The 20,580-nt window shown below is 35.6% G+C and overlaps 1 protein-coding gene across 7 annotated transcripts in view; it reads left to right on the top strand.

The window, feature by feature from the left end:
• Positions 1 to 20,580, top strand: part of DGKB (diacylglycerol kinase beta) — a 320,219-nt gene that overhangs the window by 74,669 nt on the left and 224,970 nt on the right. For 3 of the 7 annotated variants that reach the window (XM_065627602.1, XM_065627604.1, XM_065627605.1), the window contains 6 exons: positions 868 to 985; positions 3,733 to 3,821; positions 3,902 to 4,018; positions 8,249 to 8,347; positions 10,371 to 10,373; positions 16,953 to 16,985. In XM_065627602.1, the coding sequence (XP_065483674.1) occupies positions 868 to 985; positions 3,733 to 3,821; positions 3,902 to 4,018; positions 8,249 to 8,347; positions 10,371 to 10,373; positions 16,953 to 16,985 (459 nt within the window). The remainder of the gene's footprint in view (positions 1 to 867; positions 986 to 3,732; positions 3,822 to 3,901; positions 4,019 to 8,248; positions 8,348 to 10,370; positions 10,374 to 16,952; positions 16,986 to 20,580) is intronic. The other 4 variants (XM_065627600.1, XM_065627603.1, XM_065627599.1 and 1 more) reach the window with 2 other exon arrangements.

Below are 20,580 nucleotides of genomic sequence, written 5' to 3'. Positions count from 1 at the left end.
ACCTGGAATTTATAGAATTAATTTAACATCTGCACTAAGTGCACATCGTTGTAAAAACCTTCTAATGATTCCGTTAAGGAGGAAGAAGAGGATTGTGCAACTAAAAAGCTTACTTTTGTAAATGTAAATTATTTGATATTTTAGTTGTACACGTAAGTTACAGTAGGCCCCTGAGTTGTAAGTGCTGATGAGTTAATCAGTCTATTCACACAACATTTGAGTCAAGCGGTACAGCTACCTGAAACCGTAAGCTTAAATGCAAGGAATTCAATTTTTGGAGAAAAGGTCCAGGATGTAAGTCTCACCCTTAAATACTTGATTTTTGATAGGCTGTTGGTAGTAGATTAACATAAATTAAAGTCGACAATAGGTATTATTGTGGGGTGGTTAGATTTCCCACTTCACATATGTTGATACATGGTCCTAATTCTAAGGGTCATTAGGAATGTCCCTGTAGTTCTTAAAAAATCCGTTCTGTTGTTTGTTTTGAGTGGTTTCACCTTCTAATCTGCAGCACCTTTATTTTTAGAATTAGCCTAAAATAAGTTTTAGTTAGTTTTAATACTAGTTGTAATTTTATATTAGCCTAATTTTATTGCCAGCATTGTGTTGCAGTGGTGACAGCAGCCTGGTGTCTTTTCTGAGTCATTTTTGAAACACGTGGATGTCCACGAGCTTCTGAAGAATTTTTTATTTTATCACTGCCTGTGTATTTAGGATGATTATACTGTGATCTGGTGCAGAGTATTAAACGAAGAAACAGCTTGTCTTTTATATTCTTGAGTCAATCTCCGATTTTTATTGGTACTTGTATATTTCATTGTTTATTTTATTAAGTCAAATCTGTTTCTTTTATGTCCTGTGCAGAATGTGAAAGATGATGGGCAGCATGTATGGAGACTCAAACACTTTAACAAGCCTGCCTACTGTAATCTTTGTTTGAACATGCTAATCGGAGTAGGCAAGCAAGGTCTCTGCTGTTCTTGTGAGTATCAGCATTTCAGTGTCCATTTGCATTACATGTCTATTCCTAGAAACGTTGTGCTCACTAAATAACAAAGAACTAGTAGCTTCCCATTACAAAACCTTTGCCAGCACAATGGTGTCACCGCCTTTGTCTTCTATGCTTGAGCGCTCAAGGTTCCATTTTTAGTTTTTCAGGATATTGGGCTTTCAAAGCTGTTGTTTGAGGGAGTTTTCTTTATTAGAATAGCTCTCAGTCTCCTTTGGAGTCTGCCTTTTTTTTTTTTTCTTTTTTTCTTATCATGCTTAAGTTTCAACCTTGTATTTTTGTTATTCCTCTTTTGTATTTATTAATAATTATTCGTATTCTTTGATAGGTACTCGCTTGACTAGCATTTAAGTCCCATATTTGTTTATTCAAATTTTCCACAGAATTCTTGTTTTGTTAATTGTGAAGGTAAAAATTCCAGTTTCCCAGAAATCAGGTTTCTATAACACTTCTAAAGTTTTGTAGGTTTATTTGGTTTGTAGTCATAAATCTCAGTCTTGGCAGCCTTTCGCATATCAACTGATTATGATGTGAAGAAACACAGAAAAACTAATGCATTTAATTTGACCTTCATTAGACTGTTAGATGCAGTTACTATAGTTCAATTCTTTCAGTTGTATCTATGTATCTCCTAATAATCTGTGTTTGACCAGCTAATAGCCTGTATCTTGAGAAGCCAAATCTTGCTGAAAGATACCTCGTCTCTATTTGAATGTTTCAAGAGATGGATGATCCATATCTTTCTTTTGTGGTGTGTTCCAATGATTAATCATCTTTTTTTAAGACGTATTTTCTGATTTCAGTATGTCTGGTAGATGGTTCCAATGATTGGTTCGTGTTATGCCCTGCTCCATTAGATTAATGAGATCTTTAGTACCCACTGTATTCTTCTCACGATGGTATCAAGTCACCTTTCATTGTTCTTTTTGGTAAATTAATCGGTTTCTTAGTGTAACTTACTTTCTCCGTTTTTGGTATGAAAGATAGCCCATCACAGCTGATCAGAACCTTGCTGCGTGCATACTTTTATTGATTTAATTTGAGATTAGTCTGAATAAATGAGGGTTTTGTAATCGACCATTTCTCTCTCCTCACTGGGCATGGTTCTCTTTAAAACATAATTCAGATGTAAATCTTCCAAGTATGCATTTTCACATCATGTAATTTCATTCACAATACTATGGAGTGAGAGAGATACATTTATTAAAATTCAAACAAATAGAAATCAGATAACTTCAGATTAATAAATGCTAATGACAGTAACTGGAATATATATATATAATGCTGAATTGACTATTAGATCTTGAAATGTTACATTCTTTAATATTCTTTTATGTCAGACTGATGTAAACTCGATCCTTGTGAGGAAATATAAGACCCATATATGTTTGGAAGATAAAATTCTACTGAGCAAATAACATAGATCATCATCCTCAGCGGTTATCAGAAATGTGTAGATGAGTTACATATAGTAAACTGCCCCAGAAAGACCAACCTTACAAGAGCTGTAATTTTCTCTGCTGCAGTGTACCTCTTCAAAATTTATTTGTTGTTGTCCTTGGCATTTATTTGGTGAGAACAATTGTCCCAGGGTATCTGAGGAACATCCACATGCTCCTTTCGGTTACTGCATGCAGCAAGGGGCATGAGTCTACTTACAAAACTGTTACCCTGTGTTCTTATCTCACTAAGCGTCTTCTCCAATATCTTTTCAAAGCATCGCTATAGATTTTATTATTTGCATTTTAGATTGTGTGGGAGGAAAAAAAAGGAAAGAGGAGACTGCAGGGGGCCTCACCATCCCTCCGTGGTCCAATCAACAATGTTACTCCCTGCAGTTTGTCTGATTAATGGCTGTGCCTCCCACTGGGTTTGTGTAATAGGTGCAAGCAAGGTGTTTAGAAGTACTTTGTGCTTAATTGCTCTCGAGGTCAAAAGCGTGAGACATAGACCATACAGGGAGAAATTCATTCTCAGTTTTTAATAGTTGACTATTGAATGCAGGTATAAGCTGTAGCATAATTTCCTTGACTAAGCACAGTTGTATAGTTGAAGTCAGGAGAGCTTTGCATTGTACCTTGACATTTATATGCTTTCTAAATGCAGCTAGTGCCATCTTTACAGACCTGGTCAACAACATTAGTTACCTATAATTGGTGCAGAAAGTTTAGGGGGAAAAAGGCTTCTCAGGAGTTAGTATTTGGGAGAGTTAAAGTTGGGATGGTTACATGGAATGCATGGAAACAATTACTATCTGAAAATGGACTGATCAGCCATTTAAGATTTATGTGTTGATAGAAGGAACAATATAAATTCATTGGCTTTTATTTTTGTGCTTGCCAGCTGCTCTCATGCCTATAGTTTGTAAAATATAGATTTCTTTCTATAAGCAAATAACACCAAACCTTTTGGCAGTCATCAATTTTTGTTTAATATTTTTGTCATTTGGAAATTATTGTGAAAAAGTTTAGTGAGCTCTGATTTAATTAAGCATTTCCTGTTATGCAATAATAGTGCATTCTTGGATTTCTCACTTGCATAATATTTCCTGTTCTAATTGGCCTTTTATATTCCATGGAAAAAGCAGTCCAGTTTGAGTTTTCATTGACTGATGGGATTGATTATATAGAGATGGCATGCTGCTAATGTTATTTGTTTCATAAAAACGTAGTCAGAAACACCATTGCCTCAACATCTATTTATGTGTTTCTTTTTTTCAGTTTGCAAGTATACAGTCCATGAACGCTGTGTCGCAAGAGCTCCCGCATCTTGCATCAAAACATATGTGAAGTCCAAAAAGAATACTGATGTAAGTTTGGAGCAGCATTAACTTTGCCATGTATCTGTTAATTTAGTAACTCTATGTATATCCACACTTTTCTTTTACAGGTAATGCACCATTTCTGGGTAGAAGGAAATTGTCCAACAAAATGTGATAAGTGTCACAAAACTATAAAATGCTACCAAGGCTTGACTGGACTTCACTGTGTTTGGTGTCAGATCACAGTGAGTATACTATTGTAAAACCTTTAGCACAGGTTAGCGAGACAAAAATCTGCGTATCTTTTTCATAGACTCATAATTCAAAAGGTCTTGTTCAGTTTTGTCATCAGGAATGGATAGTGTGTGTTTAAGAAACAGGATATGCAGAATATTGGTAGGAGTCCTGAATTGTTGCAAGCAGATATGCTTAAAGGTGTACTCTGCTTCTAGCCTATGTATGAATGAAAAGAATATATGTCACTCTAAAGACCAGAATTCCAAATCTACATTACAGAAAGATTATAAGTTTTCAATACTGGTGAAAGTCAAGGTCACTATGACACTAGGGCAAAACCCTAATTTGTCGTGTACCGACAGGCAAATGAAACTGAGGACATCTGGTAGGATACAGTGATTTCAAGTATCTGGGAATAATAGCAGAGACATCTTGATAATATACTAATCTGTGCACCAAGTCTAATATATACAACTTTTGTGTGCTCCTTATTCAGCAGAAACCAATAACTGGAACTAATGACATTCAAGGAACACTGCCTTTATAAGTGAGATCTTCATGCTAGAAGGAGCAATGCCAGTATTTCTGTTCCTAGCCAGAGCAGGATTTAAATCTAAATGGGGAGAGATTCAGCGTTCTTGTAGGGTTTTTGCTTTTTTGCTGATATCATTATTATTATTGTTGTTATTGTTGTGGAACAGCCGTCGTTTGTTCAGTGTTTTAAATAATAACATGAGACTGAGGCATTAGCGAACGTTTGTTTTCAACACACAAGTTTGGATATTTTATGACATATTTTCTTCACAGAAGAATGCAAAATATGAAACACCATAAAAGAAAATAGATCCAGGATACTTACACTGTTAAGCTGTTATGATTACTTATAAACCAATATTTTAGAAGAAAACAAATATGTAGTCCAGATTGCTGTCAAAATTGGGATAATTTATGTAGAGAGTGAAACACCCAATCCAAAATTTCGCATGCAGATAATTAAACTTAGGCAATGGCTATCTGTGTTTAGACAGATAAATTAGAGTGTTCCACTCTAAATATGAAAGTGTTTACATCTGTATAATACGTGTATATCATTCGAGAAATAAATTTTATGTGAGGCTTCTTCTTAAGGTCAAAGAAAGTTGCAAATTCTGTGGCTCCTCAGAAAAAATATTTTCCCATTATTTCCTGCAAATCTGGACCAGATTTGTAAAGGCCTTTTACTTCTTGATACTTGTCAAGATTTAGAGTACTTCCAGAAGAACTGGTATTCACTGAGGAAATACTGAGGAATGGTTTGTCATTGGAATTACTGTGAAAGAACTGGTTAAATTTTTTTGAAGATATCCTAGGTGATTGTGTGCATATTTAAATGCTTAAATACTATAAAAATTCCTATGAGAAAAGGTCTATTTTTTTTTGACAACCAAAATTGAAAATGTTGGCACTGAGGTTTAGAATTTTTGCAATTGTATTTGCATCAGTAATTTAAAGATTTTTTGGTTTCTGTTAAATTAATATCGTATTTTCAAAATATCTTTAGTCATGTTTTTATTTAATTTTTATGGCTTCACATACGTGAAAAATGAATATTTTAAAAGTTCTAAAAATACTGCAGATTACTTGTTTTTCCATCTCCTATTCACTTTTCTTGCAATTCCATGTATTCTGTATATTCTGTTGCAATAACTTCCTTTGCTAATAGTAGTAACTTTATTACTGAAAAAAGAGTGGTTTACATTTCTAACAGATGCATGATTTTTGAATGGATATTCTGAAGTTACATAATTATCATCACATCCTTCATACGTTTTCAATTCCTTGTACGACAACACATTTAGGGCTTGTTGCTGACATCTTTTTATCATGTAAGAGGGTGCTAGTTATTACACAACTAATTTTGAGCATCTTTTGTGCATTTTATATGTCTCCTTCTTACAACTTAATCGAGTCACTTCTACTGTCAAATAACTGAATCAAATCCCAAAATTTAGAGATGTTTTTCACTAAGGAGTTATACTGAGTTCTCAGCCAGGCCTGTGACGCCCTCTTCCATATACCCTGTAGTTCTCTACTACAGTCTCTACAGTCTTGTAAATGTTTGTGTTTTTTTTTTTTTTTTTCCTTGTTTTCTCTCCAGTAAATACGTTTTTTCGTACTTTGCAGGCATCTGGTTGTGAGGGAGGTAATATTCTACAGGAGCTAGGTTTGGGGTAGGGGAATTTTGGGGAACTGTATTTAAAATCTGCTAAAACATTTCTTTTGAGAAGAGATGCATATTAATTTATTTCATTGTGTCAAAGTGTTATTTTCATTAAAGCTATGTATCTTCTACCATTTCTCTTGTCTGGTATGCACCATTTCTGTTGTCAAAGATCAGCAGAGACTAATAAGAAGATTAAGCTATTTTTTTTTCATAGATAAGTTTGCATGCCACTGAGTAGCAAAGCTGCTAATTACCACTGAATGTGTGAAGATACTTTTATTTGATGTAACATGGCCTGGTGTGCATTAATTATGGTACAAGTAGCTTTACTACTGAGGCAGAGAATTAGCATGACAAATGATTTAGATTACAGGGCTACCAAAATACCCTCACAATAAGGCTTTAATACTCAGAGTAAATCAAAACTCGTTAGACTTTTATTTTCTGTTGCTAAGTAACTGCCTGAAAAGGTAACTTTGCAGGATAAATGAATATGGACAAGGCTAATATTAGGTGCCATTCAGTTCAAAATTCAAAAGTGTTATGTCCACATTAACTGTACCAGATAACTTTATGAAGACCAAATTACCAGTAAAACTTATGTACATCAGCAACTGGTACATTTTTACTGTAATTTTAATAGAGTTCATACCAACGTAGTTAAATCGTCTAAGCGAAAATGAGTCAGTCATTGGAAAAATGTGATTTACAGACACAGACATTGAACTATGGATTTTATAACAGCTATTGAACCTGTTGAACTAATGCTGTATGCTACTACCTATTATACTAGCTAAATCACTTGTTAAATAAGATTTTTACTTCAAAATTTCTGATATTTATTATCCTGGTTATTTTTCTTTAATGCAAATATACATATCTTCTCAAAAAATAAAATATTCATCTCAATGGGAAATGCATATTACCTGAAGAACTCAATGCACAGTTTATTGAATCAATGCACATATATAATCACAGAATCACTTAGTTTGGAAAAGACCTTTAAGATCATCGAGTCCAAAATAATAAACTTTCACCAAATTTCACTATATGAATTTTTATTTTTTTGTGGCTATCTCTAATAATATTGTGAAGCATACTAGTTTACTAATTAAATGTGAATGATCCAGACACACGACTTTGCCTTTGTACTGTTTGGCTGGATATATGTGTTGAAACATTATGTTTAGAGGCATTCAAGTTAAATATTAAAATGTCAACAAGAACTCTTGATTATTAATGTCAAATAGTTCAATAAATATATCATTATTTGTTGACATTTTATGTTGATGTTATACACACATTTTCCCTTCCACCTTTTTAACAATACAGAAGTAAGCCAATGCTCTTTCAGTCAGCAAACCTGAGGATATTCTTTCCATGTTTTCAGAGTAGAACTCTTTTCATTGCTTTCAGGAAAACTGGATGAATGCTAAGAATAAAGTAGGAAAAGGAGAGTAATTCAGGTTCCTCAGCAGTCAATGGAAGCCTGAACACTGATTCAATCAAGACCAAAATAGCTTAAAGCTCTTAGATATTCCTGCATTATTCTCTTATATTTCAGATATATTTTCACAGATATTGCAGCATCACAATTGAATTGGTAGTGACTTTATCAGCTTCAGCTAGGAAGCAGAGTTATACCAATAATGCCAAAGGCTTCCCTGAATTACCCCAGATTGCCAACTAGTAGTAGGACAGAAGTTTCTGGCTCAGTGCAAGAAACGAAGGTTTTGATCACACATAACCCTATGCTGGTGTTACTGTACTGCCATGCAGTGTTCTCATTTTGTGTGCTGGACCAACCATATGCGCAATTTCCAAACTGGAAAATATTTTGATCCACTGTTCTTTTCTTCAAAAAAAATTAAGTGGTTTGGTCAATCCTAAGAGGCTTTTCACTCCAGTGTGTTTGTTTTTTCTCTCTCTATTAACAATTAGATTAATTAAACTCACTCCATTCTAGGATGTCCTTATTCTTAGGCTGAAATAGAAAAATGTCTAAGTTGAATCTTCATTTTTTGTCTTTCTGTAGTTGCATAACAAATGTGCTTCACATCTAAAACCTGAATGTGACTGTGGACCTTTGAAGGACCATATTTTACCACCCACATCAATCTGCCCAGTAGTATTGGTGAGTTGTCCATATCTTTATTTCAGCTGTAATGCTCTGTCATAGGTAGCAGCTAAAACAATGCTGGGCTTGACTGCCAGAGTATTTGTTACATTCATGGAACTGTGTGAACCTTAAATACGATGGGTAATCCTGGCTGATGAGTTTATAGGCACAAGCCTGCTTTATCCTCTGTGTGTTGCATTTTCCTTCATGTGAGAATGAACTTTCTGCAGGGCATATTATAACTGAAGCTGACTCAGGTTTTATCACTTACTCAGACTGTACTTACCAGAAACGGTATAGGCAGAACACTTGTACGTTTTACATCTTTTATAGATCCAACTTCCCAGAATAATGAAGTTATTCTTATGGACAGTTTTTGCTTGGGATGCATATTGTATATCTGCAATGCTGAGGTCTCTGATCTAAGCCGGAGGTTACCTAGAATGATGACACTGGTCTTGCAGTAAGCTATGCATCAACATTATGGTATATTTTATTCTGCAGTCATGAACGGTAAATTTCTCTGTCCACAAAAACAATAACTCAATTCAAGGAAAATAAAAATGCATGCTATGTATAGATTGTATAGAAAAGAGCTGACCAGCTTATCATGAAAAAAGAGCTTCAAAATTAACTTGTGCGTTCACATATTAAATTGGATGGTTTATGCTGATGGAAGTCATAGGATCATCATTTTCATAACAGAACAGACATGTGGTCCTCTTTAAATATATTTCATAATAAGAGTAAGAAATGCTTGGACTTGAGAAAGAATGTTTGATTGCAGGGAGGACAAACAAGAAAATATACCTTCTAATCTTAAACCTGTTTCTGATCATTAAAAATAATATTCATGCCTATTGTAGATTACTTATTTTCTGATTAATCCTTTCGACTGTTTATAAATCTGCTAAGGGATGGATGTAGACTTTGGCCCTCTACTTGACTAAACTGGGACTACTCCATTGCTGTCAATAAAGGTAAAGCAATGGAAAGCTGGCTTTAATATTTATGTAATTTTTTTTTATTTTCTTTGAAAAGTCAGTAGTTTTGTAGTTTGTTCGTAATGTTATTTTGATATTATCTGGACAAGTTCTGAATAATAATTATAAAATATTATTTTAAGTTTGGATGATTACATGCTGCATTACATTATTTAATTTTTAGGATTTTAGGTAATACTTTAAAAGGTAACACAGAAATTATGATTTTGTTATTGGAGTGTTTTTGCTTTATTGTTATTTATTGTTTGTCATTCTTATAAACTGAATAAAGCCTAAGCATGAAATTTCATCTTCAATTATATTTGCGTAACTCTATTTTCTTTTCAGGAGAGGAAGAGGGATAGAGGAATTAAGATTTTAATTCCACAGTTGGAGTTTAGTTAAGTTGTTTAGAGGATATATAAAACCACTCTAGAGTCAAATCACCCTTGAATAGGTTTGTTTTATCTGCAAATTTTGAAGGCATAAGCAGAAGTAAATATGTTTTCCTGTATCAGAATCATGTTTCATTATTACATACTAATAATGTAACACTAAATACGTATTTCAACACAATGTATGTTGTTAGGAATGGAAAATATATTTTACTGTGATTTAATGGGAACTTTATAATTTTGTAGTATATTTGTTCGTCTAGTAGTTTCTTCCAAAATGCATTTAAGTCCTGAGTATACTTACATTATAAATAATACATTGGTGACCTAGCTAATACAAATTCCTCATAGAAACCATTGATTACTATTGATTATTAATTAGTTTCTCGTATTTCCTGTTACGGGGACGCCTTTTGAGAAACATAATGCTTCTCTGTATGTGAAATCTGCACTCTCAATAATCACAGTGAAAACACTGAATATATCCATGTCAGAATTGTCTAAATTTAGACTAATAAGTGTCTGTTAATGAAAATAATGTGTATAGTCTGATACACCTGACAGTGAAAGGGTCTTTCACCTAGGACATGCATTTTGGGGGCTGATGTTGTCCATCTGTCAGAGAAGGGGAAGAGCATCTTTGGTCATAGACTTGCCAAGCAGGTGAAGAGGCCTTTAAGCTGAAGTTGCCAGGGGAGGGGAACCTCAGTCCATCCCAGTCCTACCAGTTGGATGCCAGTGCCAGCAATAGATGCCCAGGGCTTGGAGAAGATCACAGGTCAGCAGGAGAGCACCTGAAGATCAACACAAAGGAATTCCAGCCACTCCAGCCAGTAAGTCAGCTCCTCGGGGGCCCAGCTGAAATGCCTCTATGCAAACACACATAGCATGGGAACAAGAAGAGCTAGAGACGTGCGCATGACTGCAGGGCTATGATCTTACTGGCATCATGGAGATGTGGTGGGATGGCTCCCGTAACCAGAATGTTGGAATGGAAGCATACAGGCTCTTTTGGAAAGCCGGGCAGGGAAGATGAGGAGTTATCACTCTTTATGTCACTGACTGGCTGAAGTGCATGAAGCTCTGTGCAGAGATGGATGAGGAGTCACTTGAGAGCTTATGGGTTGGGATTAAAGGAAGGGCTGGGACAACAGGGGTCTGCTACTGGCTACCTGACCTGGAAGACCAAGCTGAGTGGTTGAGACTCTGTATAGACAGACAGAAACAGCCTCGCATTCAAAAGCCATGGTCCTCAGAGGTGACTTTAACCACCTGAATATCTGTTGGAGGGACAACATACCAGCATACCAGGCAATCCAGAAGGTTCCTGGAATGTGTTGATGATAACTTCTTTCTCCAAGTGATAGAGCAGCCAACAAGGACAGGTGCTATGCTGGACCTTGTTGTCACCGACAAGGAGGGGGTGATGCAGAATGTGAAGCTCAAGGGCAGACTTGGCTGCAGTGAACATGAAATGGTGGAGGTCGAGATCCTTGGGGCAGCAAGGAGCGTGCACAGCAAGCTCACTACCCGGGACTTCAGCAGGGCAGACTTTGGCCTTTTCAGGGCTGCTTAGTGGAGTACCATGGGATAAAGCCCTGGAGGGAAGAGGGGCCCAATACAGCTGGTTAATATTTAAGGATCGCCTCCTCCAAGCTCAGGAGTGATGTATCTCAGCAAAGAGGAAGCCAGGCAAGAACACCAGGAAGCCTGCAGGGATGGACATGGAGCTCCTCATCAAACCCAAACAAAACAAGGAAGGTTGCAGAGGGTGGAACCAAGGACAGATATCCTGGGAGGAATACAGAGAAATTGTCCAAGCAGCCAGGAATCAGGTTAGGAAAGCTAAAGCCTTGATAGAACTAAATCTGACCAGGGATGTCAAGGGCAACAAGAAAAGCTTCTATAGGTACATCAGCACTAAAAGGAAGACTATGGAAAATGTGGGCCCTTTCCAGAAGGAAACGGGAGACCTGGTTACCTGGGAGATGGAGAAGGCTGAGGTACTCAATGACTTTTTTGCCTCAGTCTTCACCAACACATGCTCTGGCCACACCACCCAAGTTGCAAAAGCTGAAGAACTGCCCACTGTAGGAGTTCTGGTTTGATACCATCTAAGGAATGCAGTCCATGGGACCTATAAGATGCAGGACCTGAGGGAACTGGAAGATGAAGCTGCGAAGCCACTATCCATCTTATTTGAGAAGTCATAGAATCATAGAACCAAACTGGTCTCTCAGCTGCAATCTGTTGTTCAGGTCCATATCCTCTCAGTTGTTCCGTTTTCTAGGTATCCATTGATGCCCAAAATCACTGCTGCAACTATGAAGAATAAATAAAAAAGTATCCTTCCTGATTGTAACATCACAAAGGATGACGTTTCTCCATGCACATAGCCATCTCAGCTCAGGTGACTGTTCTAAATTACTTATTTAGGGTTTCTTTTGACTCAAAAGTTATTCCTCTAAAATAGAGTGATTGACATGATCCTCCTATACTGTCCCTCCTGTTAATGGCTAGAGAGAGCATAAATGCCTGGTCATATGAAAGTTAGATGGCTGGTCTAAGTTAAATAAGAGGACTTCCATCTTCAAAATGGCACAAAATGGAACTCGCCAAATGTTACTCCTAAAAAAAAAAAAAATATTGATACTGTGTATGTCATGAAAGAATTACATATCTGTCTAGGTTCAATGCTATATATTTTTTTTAATATATCTCACTGCAATACTTTTACATGTTTTAGTAAATTGTTGTCAGTCAACTTTAAAACTAGTCCTTTTTACTTTTCTGTTTGCCATATATATGGCTTGTTGTATGCTGAAATTTTTTGTTGGAGTTAAATGAGTTTTGTTATAAACTGTGTGTGCAGATCTCAAGTGATAGTCTTTTAATAGATGTCAGATACACTTTAATGTTACTCTATTTTATTTCAGTAATGTTTTAATTAATTCATACTGATTGAATAAATGTACATTGAGACTTGTTTCCTAATGAGGGCACATTTAGAGGAAAGGTTTTGCATCATTCTGATATCCTGTGGGTAATTATATTCTAATTATATGGTGGGGGGAAAAAGTCTATAACTCAGTGCTGATATTGTTCATTGGACCCAATTAATTACATGCACATAATGAAAGTTCATGATAAGGTTGACTGGCAGTGAGTTTAAAAATCTTTAACTCAATTGAATCCTTGCCTACCAAGAGTACAGAATTAGATCATAACCAGGTTAAAAACTGGGTATTGGAATGAGATGAGTGAGTAGTGAAGAAAAGAGATTGGTCTCTCTGTATGATACAGCTTCTCTCCCCCCCACTCCTTTGTAAGGCAAAAAGGAAAAAATGCAAACATACATTTTATTATAGCTTCTTTATTTCATGCCTTCCTTTACTTTGCTCCATTTATTGATGAACACATAAGATGTTCTAATTTGTATTTAAGATTGTAGAAAAGTAATTAGAGTTTTCTGTTTCCCACCAAAATAGATATAGCCTTGGGTAAAGACAAATCAAGCAATAAAAGTCTACTGTTTAATAAGTATATATTTAGTTCATAATGTATGATGATTTTGAGTCTCCTGTAGTTTATGTGAGTTTTACAATGAATTATTTTGTACTTCATTTCTAACTTTGATTTCGACAACCGTAATTAAAACTGTTAATCGCGGAACAAAAAGAAAATTATGGAATAGACTGTAAAACATAAGGTACCCTGGTTATGGTGTGAGTGTTACTATATGGCAGTTATCACTGTCTCCATAGTAACCAGTTCATTTGAAAGGGGGAGGGTCTTGTGTAATACTGAAGGCAAGAAGTGAAAGAAATAAAATTTAAAATTGGATACATTTCCTTGTGTTTGATTTTCAACTTCATTGTTCAGCATTCTGGGACAAATTGGTCATAATGAGAAAAAGTTTGGAACAACTCGCTTTATGTTTCGTTTTTCTTAGGAATCAATTTGACTTTTCTTTTATCTACTGAAGATTCTTCTAAGTTTTTAGGACAAAATCATTTAAGCGTAAATTCTGTTCATAAAAATATAGAATATATATAGAGAGAATTCAGTGTATGTAAAATATATATAGAATTTTTATACATCATAGAGTAAATTTGTTTACGTACATCTAATATAAAATGCCATCGTAAGTCAAATTCACTTGAACTCTTATTTTAAAATGATGGTGGAAACATGTATCTGATTCAAGTTTGGTTTGGGTTGGTTTGGCATTTTATTGTGGAAGAACATAAATGTTCAAAAATCTTTTATAACAAGTTCTATTTAGGCATGTAAAAAATATGCACAGCGGATTACGAATGTTTTAGCTAAGCTATGTGCCCTGTGCAACTAAACAATTTACATTATGATCTGTAGCTTCAGACTTCTGTGTAAATATTGCAAGTGTGTTGAGATGTTGACAAAAAGTAAAACAGAATTAAAGTTGAAAATAGTGTACAAGAATTTTCTTTGGCTATCAGTATTTTGAGAGACTAGATAGAATGGCTAATGACTGTGTTATAATTGCAACATAGTTCAATAGATATTTTTCCATGTCTGATAATATGATTTACTAATACTATTTTCCTGTGGGGTAGATAAATGTTACATTGGAAGGGCGATGTAGAGAGAGAAAAAGGGAATTAGCAGATTCTGGTTGAAGAATGATCTTTCTTAATCCCTTTTCCAATGTTTAATCCTAAAATGATTCTTCTGGTTTTATTATAGTAGAGATCAGTTTTAACTCAGTTGAATCCAAGCTCAACACAGAGTGCAGAAAGTCCGTGCAGTGTGTGAGCATCTTTATGAGCAACTCGATCCTTCAAAGATGAGTACTAGCCTTATTCTGAGTTTCTGAACAAAAATACTACCCCCCCCCACCCCTAGTTATTTGAATATATATTCTTCTATGGGGAGGGAAATTTAAATCTGATTGTTGAATATCAGGTAATGACAAAGCAATTGAAACAGATTTTAAAAAACCAAAACAAAACACTTTTTTCCTTTTCAATTGCATATCATATTGCAGATTCAGTTCTCTGAGAATCTAAACTGGACTTGAAATATAATGGTGTGCTTATCTACACTAAGAGCTTTTTAATTTCTTTGAAGTCAGAAGGAAATTAATAATTGCCCTGGAGGAAAATGTATCTTCCTAACTAATTATCTGTTCGGCAAACACAGTTCAATGTTAAAATAATAAGATGCTGATAAACTGGAATGGTAGCCATTCAATCATTTTAAGTTATATCTAGTTGCCAGCCCACAACTTATCACTACGCTCTGTCCCTAAGTTTATTCCTTACATCCTCTCCCCTGGGAGTTTAATGTGTTTTTATTTTCAAAATTCTTTTCCAACTCTTTTGTCTTTCTTGGACGATGTATATGATTGCCTGCTATAGCCAAGTTCATTTTAGGTTGCAAATGGAATGAAAAGTCTTGGGCACTACAGCTGGCGCATGTTGATAAATGTATTTGAATGGGTGCAAGATGTAAGGCCAACTAGGTAAGCTGAAGGCCGACATGCTTAATGAGAAATACCTGATTGTGATTTTGATGTGTAATTCTTTACATCTTTATTAAGACATATTAAACAATCAACATAAAGTATTTTTGTTAGTGAATTGGTCGCTGATCTTGTCCACAGGATGACTTATGGCTTCAACCCATGGATGTAGAGCGTGGGTAGTGTGCTACAGCTCTATGAACTTTCAAGGCAGCATGATATGGTGTCCTCATATTGGCCCTTCTGATTAGTATGTCCACAGGGTTAGATCTGGGAAGGTGTAGAAAAAAAAATTATAAAGTAAATTTTCAAAATATTTAAGCACATCTAAATCAAAGTTATTTGGATGTGATATCTAGTAGATATTACAGATACATTGCTCCTCAGGGTTTTGAGGTGGTGGGGTTTTTTTTTTTTTTTCAGTTTTCAGGGTTTCTGAATCTTTGATTCTCTTTGGTTATTGTGTAGCTGTGGCAGAAATTGCATAGAATGGAATTTTTGCAAGTGAGCTCTTGAATATCACATAGGTTTACAAAATGACAGTCGATAAGAGTGCTTATTCTAGTATTTCATTGCATATTAAAGCACATTTTTTACATCCCTTGGAGATTCCCGTGTCATTAAAGAAAATAGCTTTAATGAATCATGGAGCAACCTTCCTCCATGATTCTCAAAAAACCCAAAGCATCAGTTTAGTATTCAAGTCACATATTTAAACTTTCCTGGCCTTCATCCTGAAAACATTCCATCTGATCTTCCATGACGAGGTTCCCCTTATCAGTGTCTTTCAAGTTTCAGAGTTCTACAGTAAGATTTTTTTTTAATAAACATGTCAGTTTATGCATATTAATATAGAATTTGGTTCCTGCCTTATGCACCCCCACCCTGAGGTTGGGCTTTAGGGTATGTGCCTCATCTGAAGGCATATAGTATAAAAGAAGTAGTTATCATTCAGAAGGACTCTCAAGTTTTGAGTAGTTACTTGACAAACTGTGTGATGTTACTAACCATTCACTAATGGCTTTACGATCCTATTTAATGTATAAATAAATTGTTGTTTAATGTATAAAATAAACTTGTGAATAATCTCTGTGCTGTGAGTAAATCCAGAAAAATATATTAGCACTTACTGATTAAGAGACATAGTGAGAAAAAACATTTTTTGCTGCATTGGCACTGGATTCTGTGTCAGCAGTTAAAATGTAAAGGGCTAACTACTTAGTAAGCCAGTAGTTACTTCATCTGTTTCCTTATAACAGTTGTGATAGAGTATGATATTTCTAAGTGTCGGTGTTTTGGTTAAATAAAAAGACTGTACCCCTATGTAAAGAACTACTTTTCGAGGATGAATGTTGTATAGCTTGTCAATTGTAGTAGAAGAAATATTTTTAAATAAGCTTCCTTGCTTTGGATGAGGACTCAAAGACTTGGAAGAAAAAATAAATACTTCCCACGTACCAAGTAGCTGTTATTACTATTCGAAAGAATATAGGCCTCAGGTTTTCTAATATTTTTAGCTGGTGATAAAATGATCCCAAACATACTTACCAGAATATAAATTATATAATATGACAGCCAGAACACTGGGGGAGTACAGTTGTCCAAATGTGTAAAAAAGCGCTGTGTATGTTTGTTGTTAAGTACAAGAGCTGCAAGGTACCATTCCCCAGGAGCGCTCTCCGGGCCCCTTCCTCTCCGAGCTGTTGCTGCTGCAGCCTAACGTTGTCTTTTCCCAACAGACGCTCCCCGCTTTAGGAGGTTTGCTCCCCGAGGTGCGTAACGGGAGGCATCCATGTACGCACGAGTACTAATGGCTCATGATATCATACGTTCTTCTTGCTATAAAAGTGCATTTTGGGGCTGAACTAAAAATGTAGGCATGGTAATCTGCATTGTAATTTGAAAGGCCCGGTCTTATTTACCAATTCTTTTTTCTTATTTGGGTGAATAAGGGATACATACAATTGAATAGTTCTTATCTGATGGCGGTCTCTCCGGAGCAATACTGCATGGTAGAAGCTCCAGTTAATGGATATTGACTTCAAAGTGGGAGTTCAAGGGGAGAAAAGAAGGCATGGGAAGTGCAAAAATGGGTGGAAAAAATTTTTGTTGTGTTGATTAATATTTTGAAAGGTATGTGCTCTGTCACATACCAAAAGAAGAGAAAAGCTTCATTTTTTTGAGCCATCAAAATGTACAATAGCTTTTAAAATGCTGTATTCGGTAGCTCCTTCAACCTCATGCATGTCCACTAAACAAACTGGTTCGCAGATACATTTATCATTTTGAATGCTTTGATTAACAAGATATTAAATACAGCACAACTGTTGTAGAAACATTTCTTAGCTTGAAAAATAAATTTTTGCATTTTGTAAAATGATTTATTCAGTGCATGTCAAATTTGTCTTAACGTTGCTAGAATTTGTAGGTTATTATCCACAGGTGATTTTATTAAACTGTTATTCTCTCATAAAAAATAATACTGTTTAGTTCCTGACACTCTTGGATAGCTTAGTAATGTTGTAATTCCTGAAAGTGAGTTATTCAAAGGATCACGTACAACTATAGATTAGAAAGGCAGCTTTCTAGTTCATATATAAAGTATCTCTTCAAGAATATTTAAAAGATTTTTTTAATAAAGTAGTAAATCTTTTTGTGTTCCATTAATAGATTTGTTCAGTAGAATTAGGATACACATTATTATATGATTTCATACAAAGTCAGATCCTTACTAGTATGACACATATCTAAAAATTATAGTATATATAGCTCTAGAAAATCTAGAACCTCGTGTCAGCTTCTTCAGAAACTTTTCAGAGAGCACTGTTGGTATATGTCGTGATACGTATTGTGATATATGCATATAAGATGGATGATAGAAAATAAATTTCTACTTTCTTCAAAAATCATTGCTGAAGGAAGCAGACCTTCAGTGATAATGAGGTCAAGTATTCATATTTAATTTTTTTTAATAACACTCCAGAAAATTCTGTATCATGAATATAGGTTTTCCTTTGTATTGTGTAAGGTGTATTGCCTGATCTTGTGTAGTCGTTGCTTAGGAGAAACTATCTTTGTGAGTCCAGCAGTTGTTTTGCTTATGGAACAGGTAAGATAAATCGAAGCAGGAATGTTGCTGATGCAGCAGTTGTAGGGCCGGGGTATTTCCTGCTATCTGCATCATGCTGGAACAAAAATAAACAATATCCAAAACTTTGCTCGAGGTAATTGTTACTGCATTTTGTTTGTGAATGATTGATAACAGCAGGCTTGGGCACTGTGGTAAGCATCCTTTATGTAAAGACAGTTCTCAGCAGTGCATAAATACTTTTCCTCTAAGTAATAGCATGATATACGCAAGATTTTTAGTGCTACACTTTACAAGGAAGCCTCTTTTGAACAGGTTTTTTTTTAACCTCTCTAAATGCACATACTCAGTGTGCTGAATCTGTTCCTTTCTGTTACCTTTTCTTTGAAGTATCACGAATATGTTGTTTGGCTTAGCATTTTTCTAGACTTCTTAAAATTTGCTCTCCATCTCTGATTTTAGTTTGAAATCAGGGGTTTTTTTACTAGCTGTGTGTCTGCATTACTGACATGCGATTTTTTTGAGAAGTTGCAATATCCAAGAGCCAGATTTGGTCAGAATACAAAATCCTGTTTAACATGGTATGCTTACTTCATATGAAACATAGTGACTTTTAAGGGTGGTTATCCACAAAGTTTTTTAAAACCCCAAAGCTGGTGTAATGAAATATAAAGCTTCCTTGATACTGGTTTCTTACTCTCTGTCCTTGTCACTAACCAGTGCCATTGTGTATTAATGTTTTGTGTTAGGTACTCTATTTGGATGTCTTATACTAGTTTCTAAAAAATCATCAGATAAATAAGTGCGAAGTCAGTAATTTCTTAGGCAGTGATATGGACAGTGCTTTTCTGTGTTTTGAAGGTTAGGGCTGAGATGAATAGCTCTAATTGGTTTTACTGTATTCTGTTTGAAGCAATGATATTGTAGTCTAGACTCTTGGACCTCCTTTTGGACTGATCAAGTTACTCTAAGCATCCAGAAGCTCAGTTCACTAGCCTCTTAGGAATCTCACTGCATGTGGGAAAACAGTCCAGACTGCTCCGGTTATTTTTTTTTTTTTTTTCTGGGGCATAGGTTTGTCAGATTTTTATAGGAAATGTCATCAGACTGCCCAAAGGAGCCTGGGGTGACTCGGACCGTGATTTCCACCAGGACAAGACTGAGGCTGTGTCAGTTTCCAAATTTAAGGAAACCAAAGATGGTATAAAACCAGTGATGGTCCACATCTGTGTTACAGTAACACTAGGAAGGTGCTCTATTAAACTGGGAGTTATTCCCTTCCTGTGAGAGAATGTGTCAATGTTTCTTACCAGTTTAAACTGCTCCAGGCTTTATCAGAGGTACCACAGGGATGGGTTTGGCCCGGTATGGAAAATAGATGGTAGCATTTAATGAATTTCTTTGTGAGTGCAGTTGCAGCAGTGGGGTGCAACAGTGTCCTTCATGCTCCTTTCTAGTGCAGCAGCTTCGTGCCAGCCAGTTCCTCTGGCCAGCTGACAGTCTCCTTGTGCTTGTGAAGTCAGGAAAGTGGCTGGAGTGCAGTCGGGATTGAAGACACTGATTCTGTTTGATAAACATCTGCTGCCTGAATTTATGGTGCATTTTTGGACAACCTATGAGGACATGCTGGGTGCAGCCTATAAATAGGATAAATGAGATATAAAGAGCAAGGACTTTTTTTTTCCTTCAGAGTTCTCTGAAATGACCTGACAACAGTTGCAAATCTGATTGCAGTAGCATACTGTTGAGCTTTCCTCTTGCAAATAATCATCTGATTGTGCTGCATGTCAGCATCAGAAAAGTTGCCAGCAGCTTAGAATCTGATGTAGATTCTCTTTTCTTTCTGATATAAAATACATACTTTCTAAAAAGCCACTCAGCCAATTCCTTATGATACATTTGGAACAGGTATATTTTGCCAGAATGGTATAGTCCTCTTGAAGCATCCAACCTTTGCTAGGAGTTAGGGTGAGATTTTGATAAATTACTGATCTCTTATCAATGTGCTTGTTAAATGATCAAGTATTTTGTATGATTGGCTTTCAAGTTTCAAAATGCTATCCTGGCAATGTCGGATTATCTTTTCGCATCATTGCATTAATTTGTGTTGTGACTGCACACTTTTCATCCATCTATTGCCTTGTCATTATGGAATGTCCAGGCACATAGATAGATGTTATGTGAAATGGCCAGACATTGTGTAATAGTTTGACTGAGATCTCATTTTCACTAAAGCAGAATCTGACATATCTCTCTAGTAAAAAAACATCTTTGTGGAG

Source organism: Caloenas nicobarica, chromosome 2, assembly GCF_036013445.1.
Source record: "Caloenas nicobarica isolate bCalNic1 chromosome 2, bCalNic1.hap1, whole genome shotgun sequence".
Classification (NCBI taxonomy): Eukaryota; Metazoa; Chordata; class Aves; order Columbiformes; family Columbidae; genus Caloenas; species Caloenas nicobarica.
This window is presented reverse-complemented; position numbering and strand designations above follow the sequence as displayed.